The sequence below is a fragment of the Somniosus microcephalus genome, chromosome 11 (assembly GCF_052327205.1).
Source record: "Somniosus microcephalus isolate GS21.2 chromosome 11, FLI_Smic_1.0, whole genome shotgun sequence".
NCBI classification, from domain to species: Eukaryota; Metazoa; Chordata; class Chondrichthyes; order Squaliformes; family Somniosidae; genus Somniosus; species Somniosus microcephalus.
In genome coordinates, this window is record NC_140997.1 from 41486195 (window position 1) to 41499867 (window position 13673).

The following is a 13673-nucleotide window of genomic DNA, read 5'->3' on the forward strand; positions in this document are numbered from 1 at the left end:
CCTGTTTGGTTAAAATAGTGGATAGAGGAACATCATACAGCTGTGTTAAGTGTTTGTATGCTAATATTGCAAACAGTAATTTATAGGCTTTTACCTTACAGGAACCATTATGGTATTTGGTAAATGGAAATGCCGTCTCAAATCTGCATTGTTGAATATAATTATATGCAATTCTTTCAAATAAGTGCTTGAAATGTACTAAGTGTCTTTAACTCTATGGATTGTTTATATTTTGGAAATAATGCACTGGCTATCTGTGTGAATTTTGATTGCAATTTAAGAAATTTGGCACAAATGAAGAATATCTCAGACTGTAAAAAAAAACCTGCAAGTTAATTAGAAATTTCCCCTTTCCATTTTGATTATAGGACCTGTTTTTCAAAAATGCATCGGAAATGCAACAGAGAAAGTTAAGAGGTGACCGAATACAGGTTGTCAAGATGCTGAGATGTTTTGATAGAGAAAAATTATTCCCTCTGGTAAATGGGTCAATAACCAGAGGTCATAGGTTCAAAACCACTGGCAAAAGATCTAGCGGGGAGATGAGAAGAAATGTTTAAACTCAAGAGTTGTCAGGATCTGGAATGCTGTACCTGAAAAGGTGGTGGAAGCCGATTCCATAAATAATTTTAAAAGGGAGTTGGACAAGTACCGGAGGATAAGGAACTTACAGGGTTACGGACAAAAAGCGGGGCTGTGGCACTAAGCGCAACTGCTCTTTCAGAGAGCCAGCACAGACATGACAGGCCGAATGGGCTTCTTCTGTGCTGTACGTTTCTATGATTCTATGAAGTGTTATGTAGGTGGTCCACAGTGCAACTCACTCCTAAATTCTTTCGAGAGAAAAATCAAATGACACTGCCAATATTATTAATTCAGGTGCCTGTGCAATATATCACTTAATTCACTCATCAGTTTAAAATAATAATGAGCTTTTAGGCACAGGAGATTCCGGTCTCTCCCCTCTTGCCCCAAACTTTAACCATCCAATTGTTGGCAGGTTATGGGAAATTCTCCCCTCCCTCACTCCCATTTTAAACCTCAGACTGCTGGCAGGCTCAGGTAAACTTCTGTCTCCCTGGGTCAACCTGTTTTGTTGTTTTCAGCTAATATTACAGTATTAAAGTTACTCAACTATCAAGAACTCCTTTGTTTTGAGTAAGTGAGTGGAAAGAATAAGCTAAGCAGCAGCTGTGTCTTGATTTTTTTTTTTACAAACTCCAGCAGTTGCCTTTAGGCTTAATTAAAGGGGAAGTGATTGTTGGGGGACTACTTTTTCCAAACCAATTTTTGTAAAGGAAAATACTCTTACCTGACATACCTCTGAGGATTTTTTTAAAAAGCTTTAATTATATCTCAACCATGGATTTGATTTGATTACTCAAGGGTCTCCATGATAGCAACAACATTGATGTTCTTGAAAAATGTCAAAGGAATTTTAGGTAAGAGTATCACTTCCTAATATAAAAAGGTGAAGTATTTTGAACAAAAAATATACCCCTAGAATTTTCTTCCACATTAAGGTGTTTGGTGGGACAGGTGTATGCCATCTGATCACAGAATGCAAGTCTGGTAGAGGCCTTTACACTGATGATGGTTAACATTTCCCATAAATGGCCATCAGGATTGATACACATTATACAATGGTACTTGCTTAAAAGGAATGATGGATTCCACTAATGAATGTTTAAAACATCTGCTGGTGTTAAATGGCCCCATTAAGAGGCTTCTGATGTAATACCGGTTTCTTTTGAAGAATTGAGCTGTTATGTTGGTGAATTCTACTGTGTCTTTGTTTTTATATGTGTCCCTGGTTTTAACATTTGTCCTCAGCGTATCTTTGTTCCCCACAGATTAGTCATCCCAAATATGGATTAAATTAACGTTTAAGAACCCAAGTATGAACTGTAATGTTGGCACCCTAAGGTAAATAAAACATATCAAACATGCCAACCAAGTATTTCACACTGACGGTCAGAATTTTGGGGGCCTGGTTAGTGCATCAACATTTGCTGACAAAAGTCAATGCAGCTAGGCCCCTTTCCCCATAGCCCCATTACCCCTGAGTCCAGTAGCTAGTGTACAAAAGCAGGTCTCCGTCTCCTCTCAATGCTGCTCCCAGCCCCAATGATCAGGATTGCAACCGCTATAGATGGGAGCACTCGCAAAAATGGGAAGGGGGTAAAAGTTGGGAATATTGCTTGGAGGGAGGGGAGAGGAGAGAAGCTGTGAATAGTGTTTCAATTAATTCATTCCAATGTACCCTTGATGTAACTGGAGCAGCAGTCCAATGCCATTCCTCCTTATTTTAATAAATGTTAATGAACTCCCAGCAGCATCGCTGAATACACATTCGGATGGCCCAGATTGCTATGGGCAGCCATTACAGGGCAGAGACCTGACAGTATCAGGTCCTGCCTTAGAAGCCACCTCCAAAAATGCTTTTGTATTTATTTTAAGCCACAAACTCACAAAAGATGATAAGTAAATTTGGGGCCATTTCATTTAAGGTCAACTTCCCCGTGGTTTCTTGAGCGAGCTGATGCCAATCAGCTTCATATAAGAAATTACATCCAAGTGTGCTTTTGTAGAGAAATTTGGTTTATCTTTACTGTGGAATTTTACTATCCAGGCAGGCACAGCTTATAGCACAATAACTACAGTAAATTTTTTGATAGAAAACCTTATAGTGCAATCTTGGATATATAACACTTGAAGTAGTTTAAAACAGGAAAATCAATATAGTTGGCATCCGCAGTCTTGTAACTCCTGTTCAATTTCCTCCTCATCGCCAACTACCTTTTCGATCAGTAGTTTTTCATAATGTTATATATCCTCCCAAAATAACAATCCATAAATAGATATAATTTTGGTAAGATCAAGGTTACTAACTATATGCTAGACAAATATGTAGAGAGTAAATCAAGTTTGGAAGAGGGCTGGAATATACTAAAAAATGGTGAGCAGTGTCTCCTATTTGAGAAGTCAGTGGCCCTGAAGTTCAGCAGGGTGCTCGCAGCCTTCCACTGTAACCTTGGTGGGAGACAGCGAAACCGCCAGAGTAATGATGAAAACAGCTAAAAGCAACTATACAATTCCTGCAGAATTTCAGAGCCAGTGGCTTGTTTGAGAAGGCATATTATTTAATGACTTGTGCCCTTGTTATAATAACCTGATCACAAGTGAGGCACAATAAATCACGTCACCTCACTTGCAGTGGGCAGCTGATACTGGTTATATACAATTTCATGCTTCCAAAGCTCACAGTAACACTCTACACGTGTAGGCATATCATCTCAGGAAGTAAAGGATGGTATCAAATTGAAAACAAAGGCATACAATGTTGCGAACAATAGTGGAAGGCCAGAGGATTGGGAAATTTTTCAAAACCAGCAAAGGACAACTAAAAAATTTATACAGAGAGAGAGAAGATAGCTTATGAGAGTAAACTAGCAAGAAATATAAAAACAGATAGTAAGAGCTTCTACAGGTATAAAAAAAGGAAGAGAGTAGCTAAAGTAAACATTGGTCCCCTAGAGGATGAGTCTGGGGAATTAATAATGGGAAACAGGGAAATGGCAGAGACTTTGAACAAATATTTTGTATTGGTTGTCACAGTAGAAGACACTAAAAGCATCCCAATAATGGAAAGTCAAGGGGCTATTAGGGTGGGAGGGGGCAACTTAAAACAATCACTATCACTAGAGAAAAAGTACTAGGCAAACTATTGGGACTAAAGGTGGACAAGTCCCCTGGACCTGATGGCCTGCATCCTAGTATAGTTTTGGTCTCCTTATTTAAGGAAGGATATACTTGCATTGGAGGCAGTTCAGAGAAGGTTCTGGAGATGAAGGGGTTGTCTTATGAAGAAAGGTTGAGCAGGTTGGGCCTATACTCATTGGAGTTTAGAAGAATGAGAGGGGATCTTATTGAAACATACAGGAAACTTTGGTTTATCCGGAGGTTAACTGTCCGGAATGCTCGAGCCACCGGCAAAAATCAGGAGCCGTTTCGTTAGGTTTTTTTTCTTTTCGTTGCTTTTTTTTTCTTTTCATTGCTTTTTTTTTTTACCAGTCAGGCTCTGCAAGGTCTCACTGAAGCTGTTGCTAAGCTACAGAGACGCTTGCAAGGTACGGCCGACTGTTTAGAAGCTGTTGCTAAGCAACAGGGTTTGTTGCCAGATACGGAGCTCAAAATCTCCGTATGTTTCAACATTAGCGCTGGTTTGTCCGGCAGTTTTGATGGGACGGCAACAGCTCGGTCCCGTCGGTGCCGGATAGCACAAAGTTTCCTGTATAAGATTCTGACGGGGCTTGACATGGTAGATGCAGAGAGGATGTTTCCCTTCGTGGGGGAATCTAGAACTAGGGGGCATAATTTGAGAATAAAGGGGCACCCATTTAAAATGGAAATAAGGAGGAATTTCTTCTCTCAGAGGGTCGTGAATCTTTGGCATTCTCTTCCCCAGAGAGCTGTAGAGGCTGGGTCATTGAATATATTTAAGGTGGAGATAGACAGATTTTTGAATGGTAAGGGAGTGAAGGGTTACGGGGAGCGGGCAGGGAAGTGGAGTTGAGGCCAAGATCAGATCAGCCATGATCTTATTGAATGGCGGAGCAGGCTCGAGGGGCCAAATGGCCTACTCCTGCTCCTATGTCTTATGTAAATGTAAGGAATTAAAGTTTTTCACAATGTTTGTATTAATGTCGTTGTCAAGGTCAAATCCATCATGGTTTATATAGAGGCAAAAGCTCTCATTTGACCTGATTGTTCACATAACCCAAAAAGTATCATCCTTAGGATGTACAAATCACCTCCCTTCAAGCGCAGCTTCCCACTGTGAATTATCCTTATACATACTTTAACTACTTATTGGGCAACATTAAGAAAATACTCAACCAAAACAGATGAGGCTTCCAACATACTTTTAGGAATAGTCATAGATTATTTTAGCCAGTATAAAGGCCAGATAGATTTTGGATCAGTGTAATAAAAAAAAATGATTTTAGTATGTTCTATACCAGACCAGTCCACTGTCATTCAGTCTATGTTAGAAATTCAAATCTTTCACAATAAACTATCAAAGAAAAACTCACAAAGTTCGTTAATTGATTTTGAAGGTAGTACTTACATTGCAAAGCTGTTTTCAAAAAAACACCTGTTCCTTAGCAGCCCAGCCCAAAGCTGCACTCCAACAATCCCAAATATAAAGAAGACAAAAAAACAAAGGAGAAGGACATTGCCTAACATAGGCAGAGTATCTAGTAGTAAAGTCACTAGTATTCTCATACCTGAAAAATATAGAAATGCAAATGCACAATTAGTGAGTAGTCTAACTTTTCTTTCCAATAACAATAACTTTCATGACAAACTCAACTATTTTTTGTTTCCCTCTGATTTGGTAGAAAATGTCGAATTAAACTTTGTTCTATGTAAACATAGGAACAGGAGTAGGCCATTTAGCCTCTCAAGCCTGTTCTGCCATTCAATGAGACCATGACTGATCTGCGACCAACTCCATATACCTGCTTTGCCCCATATCCCTTAATACCTTTAGTTAACAAAAATCTATCAATCTCAGATTTAAAATTACAATTGACCGAGCATCAACTGCCATTTGCGGAAGTGAGTTCCAAACTTCTACCACCCTTTGTGTGTAGAAGTGTTTCCTAATTTCACTCCTGAAAGGTCTGGCTCTAACTTTTAAGACTATAACCCTAGGCCTAGACTCCCCCCCCCCTAGTCCTAGACTCCCCAACCAGCAGAAATAGTTTCTCTCTATCTACCCTCTCAGTTCCCCTTAATGTCTTAAAAACTTTGATCAAATCACCCCTTAACCTTCTGAATTCCAGAGAATACAACCCTAATTTGTGTACTCTCTCTTCATAACTTAATCCTTGAAGTCTGGGTATCATTCTGGTAAACCTACGCTGCACTCCCTCTAAGGCCAATATATCCTTCCTAAGGTGTGGTGCCCAGAACTGAGCACAGTACTCCAGGTGGGGTTTAACCAGGGCTTTGTATAGCTGTAGCATAACTTTTACCCCATTGTATTCTAGTCCTCTAGATATAAGGGCCAGCATTCCATTAGCTTTTTTGATTATTTTCTGTACCTGTTCATGACATTTTAATGATCTATGAACATGGACCGCCAAGTCTCTCTGGACCTCCACTCCTCCACTGTCTCAGATTTTCACCATTTAGAAAGTACCCTGTTCTATCCTGTTTATGTCCAAAGTGGATGACCTCACATTTGCCTATATTGAAATCCATTTGCCACAGTTTTGCACATTCACTTAATCTATTAATATCTCTTTGCATCCATCTATCAAAATTACCAAACTGTAATGATACATATTTCTATAATGTTCAATCTACTACAATATGATTGCAGTTTAAAGGGACAATGATATGTTGCATGAAAATCTGGCAATGACAGCCACCCCAAAAGTGAACAGGAAATTACAGTTGGCAATGTTGTCATATGAACACTTGAAGCATTCATATCCAATTCCTGTTCCAGGAACATCGTAAATCCATTTAATTTATTTCAAATAAGATAATACTTCTATTAAAATAAGAGAGAGAAATTTCATACAAGGTCATTAAGTGTTTGAATAATAATATCATCCACAGTAATCTTCTAGCCTATAATAAAGTTTTGTGAGGTGACACAATTGTAAGTAAAATTAAGACCCTTTTCAAAATACAAGTCTGGAAAAGGCTTGAGCATCTGTTGCAGTGTGAACTTATCCCCAGACGGTTAACATGGAGACATTTCAGTGCAAATTGTTCCAAGAATGCAGCCTACTTGAAAAATTTCTTTTATGACAACAGTGGCCCCATAACTCATTAGCACTGTTCCACAAAAACTGATGTAGTCCCTCTTCAACTCTGGAGCAATTAGTTTTCAGCGTTGCTATGCTCCATCAAACTCACTTGTTTTGCTCATTTAATAAGTATGCTTAATATAAATCTGGTTGATGCACTCCCCTCACTGTCCATGTGAATGTTTGCACGTTGCCTTGTTCCTACTACACTGGAGAAGATTTGAGGCTTTGGCACTAATTTTCATGCTGTTGCCTTTCTGCAGCTCACAGCTTTTCTCAATAGCTGTTCTTTTGGTTAGCCGTGTTGGTGTACAAATGTGAATTCAACTTGTTCTAACATCTTGTTTTCTTAGTTTCTGGCAGCTACTTATAATCATTAACCAAACTAGAACTTTTCCAACTTCTAAACTTGTATGGTCAGTTAATGGTTCCTAATTGTGGCAACTACGTCAGAATCTATAAGAGAGATATAAAAGTGCCTTAAACAGGGTGCAATTTTAGGCTGAAAATGAACAAATCATCCCTTAAGGTCTAGGTGAATGGTTAAATACTTACTATTAGATGTGTTCCAGATAACTTTTAGAAAAAACATTTTTTATATTCATTATTTAAAGCATCAACAACTTTATGAAAGAGTTTTTTCCAAACCTCACATGAATCAATGATATCAGTACCATCATTATATACTGACAAGCTTGCATGTGGCACCATGATAAAAGTGATGCACAGCTCTTACAGCTCTTCCCCAACCCAATAAAAAAGGCAACCAAATTTTCATGACAGCAGTTACCATTTAAATAGTCACATTTATAAAGATCCCAATAAAGGTTCATCCATCTCAAAGAAACAATTGCTGGGGATGCCAGCTGAGGGCAGGCCCTTGCATCATCGTTAATAGGGAATGGTAGCGTAGTGGTAATGTCACTGCATTAGTAATCCCGAGGCCTGGACTAATGATCCAGAAACGTGAGTTCAAATCCCACCACGGCAGCTGGGGAATTTAAATTCAGTCAATTAAATAAATCTGGAATTTAAAAAAGCTAGCATCAGTAATAGTAACCATGAAATTGTCATAAAAACCCATTCTTTAGGGAAGGAAAGCTGCCATCCTTACCTGGTCTGGCCGATATGTGACTCCAGCAATGTGGTTGACTCTGAAAGCCACTCAGTTGTAACAAAACCGATAAGAAGAATTGACCTCGGCAACGGCACACCCAGCCCAATCGACCCTGCAAAGTCCTCCTCACCAACACCTGTTCCACCAGCAGGACAGACCCACCAGGGGCGGCAATACAGTCAGGAAGGAGTGACCCTGGGAGTCCTCAACATTGACTCCGGACCCCATGAAGGCTCATGGCTTCAGGCCTAGCATGGGCAAGGAAACCTCCTGCTGATTACCGCCCTCCCTCAGCTGATGAATCAGTACTCCTCCATGTTGAACACCACTTGGAAGAAGCACTGAGAGTACTCTGGGTGGGGGACTTCAATGTCCATCACCAAGAGTGGCTCGGTAGCACCACTGCTGGCCAAGTCCTGAAGGACACAGCTGCCAGTCTGGGCCTGCGACAGGTGGTGAGAAAACCAACACGAGGGGAAAAACCTACTTGACCTCGTCCTCACCAATCTACCTGTCGTAGATGCATCTGTCCATGACCGCACAGTCATTGTGGAGACGAAGACACCCTCGTGTTGTGTGGCACTACCACCGTACTAAATGGGATAAATTCAGAACAGATCTAGCAGCTCAAAGCTGGGCCATCAGCAGCAGCAGAATTGTATTCCACACAATCTGTAACCTCATGCCCCAGCATATCCCTCACTCTATCATTACCAGGGGACCAACCCTGGTTCAATAAGGAGTGTAGAAGAGCGTACCTAAAAATGAGGTGCCAACCTGGGGAAGCTGCAACACAGGACTACATGCATGCTAAAAAGCAGAAGCAGCATGCTATAGATAGAGCTAAGCGATCCCACAATCAACGGATCAGATCAAAGCTCTGCAGTCCTGCCACATCCAGTCGTGAATGGCGGTGGACCATTAAACAACCAATGGGAGGAGGAGGCTCCATGAATATCCCCATCCTCAATGATGATAGAGCCCAGCATGAGAGTGTAAAAGACAAGGCTGAAACATTTGCAACCAACTTCAGCCAGAAATGCCAAGTGGATGATTCATATCGGCCTATTCCTGAGGTCCCCACCATCACAGAAGCCAGTCTCCAGCCAATTTGATTCACTCCACATGATATCAAGAAACGGCTGCGCGCACTGGATACAGCAAAGGCTATGGGCCCCGACAATATACTGGCTATCATGCTGAAGACCTGTGCTCCAGAACAAGCCGTGCCTCTAGCTAAGCTATTCCAGTGCAGCTACAACACTGGCATCTATCAGACAATGTGGAAAACTGCCTAGGTTGTCCTGTCCACAAAAAGCAGGATAAATCCAATCTGGCCAATTACCGCCCCATCAGTCTACTCTTAATCATCAGCAAAGTGATGGACGATGTCATCGACAGTGCTATCAAGCGGCACTTTCTCACCAATAACCTGCTCACTGATGCCCAGTTTGGGTTCCGCCAAGACAACTCGGCTCCCGACCTCATTACATCCTTGGTCCAAACATGGGTAAAGGAGCTGAAGTCCAGGAGGTGAGGTGAGAGGGACTGCCCTTGACTTCAAGGCAGCATTTGACATAGTGTGGCATCAAGGAGCCCGAGTAAAACTGAAGTCAATGGGAATCGGGGGGAAAACATTCCACTGGCTGGAGTCATGCCTAGCACAAAGGAAGACAGTTGTGGTGGTTGAAGGTCAATCATCACAGCCCCAGGACATTGCTGCCGGAGTTCCTCAGGGCAGTGTCCTAGGCCCAACCATCTTCAGCTGCTTCATCAATGACCATCCCTCTAACATAAGGTCAGAAATGGGGATGTTCCCTGATGACTGGACAGTGTTCAGCGCCATTCACAACTCCTCAGATAATGAAGTAGTCCACGCCCGCATGCAACAAGACCTGGACGACGTTCAGGCTTGGGCTGATAAGTGGCAGGTAACATTCGCGCCACAGAAATGCCAGGCAATGACTGTCTCCAACAAGCGAGAGTCTAACCACCGCCCCTTGACATTCAACGGCATTACCACTGCCGAATCCCCCACCATCAAATTCCTGGGGGTCACCATTGACCAGAAACTTAACTGGACCAGCCACATAAATACTGTGGCAACAAGAGCAGTTCAGAGGCTAGGTATTCTGCAGCGTGTGTCTCACCTCCTGACTCCCCAAAGCCTTTCCACCGTCTACAAGGCACAAGTCAGGAGTGTGATGGAATAATCTGCACTTGCCTGGATGAGTGCAGCTCCAACAACACTCAACAAGCTCGACACCATCCGGGACAAAGCACCAGACGCGCTGCAGCGGTTCAAGAAGGTGGCTCACCACCACCTTCTCAAGGGCAATTAGGGATGGGCAATAAATGTTGGCCTTGCCAGCGACGCCCACATCCCATAAACGAATAAAAAAAAAAGACATCGTTCCATTTCGAATTATTTTTCTCATATACCAAGGCCGGAATTTTCTGTACCTGGGTGGGTTGGGTGCGGGCGGTCGGCATGGTGGATCGCTACCCCGTTGTTGCTTCCATCCCACTGCAGAAATTGACTTTGCACTAATGGGGCCTATTAAGGCAGCCCTGAATGTTACCCAGCCCTATTAAATGATGCGGGTCAAATGACGTCATCCATGACACTTTTTCAACCAGGATATTTAAAGGAGCCGTGGCCACATTGTGTTTGAAGGTTCATCTAGAAGTATGCAGGCCGCACACTGGAGGTTTTGATTGCTCCAAACAGTTGGAGAGATGGCTGCACAGAGGCAGAGGGCTGCACCCAGGTTATCCGATGACTCCCTCCATATGCTTGTGGAGGGAGTCAGAGTACACAGGGAGGTCCTCTTCCCTTCCAATGTACGGAAGAGACCTCCCCAGGAGACAAAAAGAGCCTTGCTCTAAATTGCAGAGGAGGTGAACAGCAGGGATGTGGTCAGGAGCACCTGGGTGCGGTGCCGGATACGTTTCAATGATCCCATTAGATCAGGAAAGGCGAGTACAAAGCCACGCTCAACTTCATCCTGCTGTGTCTCTCATCACATCCCCATCACTCTGCCATCCCAACCCGACTCTTGCACATCCATACTCACAACATACCTTGCACGGCCAACCATCCCTCTCTCTCTATCTACATTATCACATCCCCATCTAACTAGCCACCCCTCACACTCAGCCTCATCCTAATGCAATCAGGCCAACTAACAACATGCAAGGAGGCCACTTGGCATTGCCACCTCACTCCATCATAGTCACTCTCTAAAGATGTAACCCATTCATTCCTTACACTCATTCCATCACTCTCATTCAACCTTCTCTTCTTTCCCTCTTTGCAGAAGAGAGTGCACAGGAACAGGGAAAGAGAAGAACTGGAGCTGGGCTCCCATCATTTGCCACCCTCTCAACAGCAGAGGAGGCTGCGTTGGAGGTATCAGGAGTGGCCAAGCAACTGGAAGTGGGAGACGAAGAGAGGGACCCTGGTGTCAGCAACCTGGTGACAGAATTACGTATCATACAGCTACATGGCATATAGCAGTCACTCATATGGGGGCTGATGTCATCAACCACTGAATGATCATCATGTGCATAATGGTATGTGTACCCATTCTTCATATGACATATCTAACTCTTCTTCTCTTCTTAGGCAGTCCCTCGGAACCGAGGATGACTTGCTTCCACAATAAAAATGAGTTCTCAGGTGATTGATGAGTCCAATGCGGGACCTACAGTCTCTGTCACAGGCGGGGCAGACGGTGGTTGGAAGGGCGAGTGGGTGGGGTGCTTGGGTTGACGTATGCTCCTTCCGCTGTTTGCGCTTGGCTTCCGCTTGCTCCTGGCGAAGAGACTCGAGGTATTTGGCGCCTTCATGGATGCTTCTCCTCCACTTTGTGCGGTCTTAGGCCAGGGATTGCCAGGTGTCGGTGGGGATGCTGCGCTTTTTCAAGGAGGCTTTGAGGGTGTCCTTGAAGCGTTTCCTCTGCCCACCTGGGACTCTCTTGCCGTGTCAGAGCTCTGAGTAGAGCGTTTGTTTTGGGAGTCTCGTATCGGGCAGGCGGACGATGTGGCCCATCCATCTGTAAGGTTCGCAAGAATTTCGGAAAATTTCTACAGCCCCCGAAGATTATTTTGTTGATTAAAGAAAACCTGGGTGGAATATACCTTAAAAACACAGGGTATCAAAATGGCTGTCAGGCCTCGTGGCAGAAGACAAAGACGGCCTGCCTGTATCTCCCATCGCTGGCTGACAAAGGATTTGAAAAAATACCAGCCTGTGTGAATTTGTTGAAGTACTTGAAACTGTCAATCAACTGCAGTTTAGGAAGTTTCACTCACAGGACAAAGGGTTGTTTGTTTACACGAGCTCTCTACAATGTTGACTCAAGAGCTTAGGTACGTAAAGCTGTCAATCAGTTGCGGTTGGGCGGTGACCGCAGGACAATGGATTGTTTACAAACCACTTGAGTGCTGTTGACTGAACACTTAAGGATTAAGTGGGACATTTCAAACTGGTCGCAAACCAGTTAAAATGAATGGGTAACGCATTCAAACCCATTACAGTCAATGGGGACAGATCGATCCCTTCTGTATAGCCCAGATACATCCAGATTTGGGCGCGAAGACAACGGCTCCCAATGGGGTATAAAGATAGCCCCTCAGGAAGCCATTCTCTCTCTCTCTCTGCCGCCTCGCCTCCATGCCCTGCCTGCAAGGGGAACAGCTCAACAGCCCGCCCAAAGAAGTGGAATACCAGCAGTTACTTTTGAATTACTGGGGTATCTCTACTTCAGGGCGGTGAAGAATCCAAGACAGACCGCAGGTGCACGGAGCAGGCGTTTACTGGTGAGCATAAAACTTTCTGGCCCTTTACAAGGCAACCTAGATAGGTATTAGGGGTGGGAATTAAAGGGGGATTTTGTTAAATTGTAATTTTAGTCAATTTTCCCTCGATGTGTCCGTTTCTCCTCCCCTATTAAGTAAAAGTGTGCTGTATTAAGCAAAGGTGTGCTGTATTAAGCAAAAGTGTGCTGTATAAAGCAAAGGTGTGCTGTATTAAGCAAACGTGTGCTGTATTAAGCAAAGGTGAGCTGTATTAAGCAAAGGTGTGCTGTATTAAGTATAGGTGTGCTGTATTCACTATTATTTACACTGTACAGCAATTTATTCTTTATTTTCAATAAATACTGGTATTCTTTGCACCCAACCACGGGTCTCGTTTTGTCTACATCGCTACTGAAATAAGTCCGGCGGTCAGAACCAGAAAGGGGAGCGATTCGAAACCGCACAGGGCTCTGGAGCAGCTCAGATACTTCTGACTGGCCAGAGACAATAACCCCATTACACCAAAAACACCCCCTTATATATATTTTCTACAAAATGGCGACCGCGGCAGGACCGTCGGCAACAGTATGCGATGTAGCAGACGGTGGTCTGGGTCTGGAGAGAGCAGCAGTTATTGGTTTTCTTTTTATCGCACTGATCTGTTTGTGGTTAGGTTCCCGCAAGCTTAGGGGATAGGGAAATGGAGATTGAAGAATACCAGGCCAAGATAGAGCACCTGGTGGACCAGCTTAGCGAGGGCAAAAGCCACACGAGGTACCAATTAGAGTACCTGAAGTGCCTAGTTGCAGAGGCCAAGAGCAATGAGATGAGGGTGCGGGAGGAAAACGCCCGCCTCATACAAGAAGTAAAAGAGCAGGAGGAAAAGGTTAGGGAGGTAAAGGCAGCATATAAGCTGGCCTGCA

General features: G+C 43.4%; 1 protein-coding gene across 1 annotated transcript in view; it reads right to left on the reverse strand.

Moving 5' to 3' along the window:
- The window catches only part of cacna1ha (calcium channel, voltage-dependent, T type, alpha 1H subunit a), a 362311-nt gene that overhangs the window by 317692 nt on the left and 30946 nt on the right, over window positions 1-13673 (reverse strand). The window contains exon 4 of the mRNA XM_086000548.1: window positions 5132-5291. Coding sequence (XP_085856674.1) covers window positions 5132-5291 — 160 coding nt within the window. The remainder of the gene's footprint in view (window positions 1-5131; window positions 5292-13673) is intronic.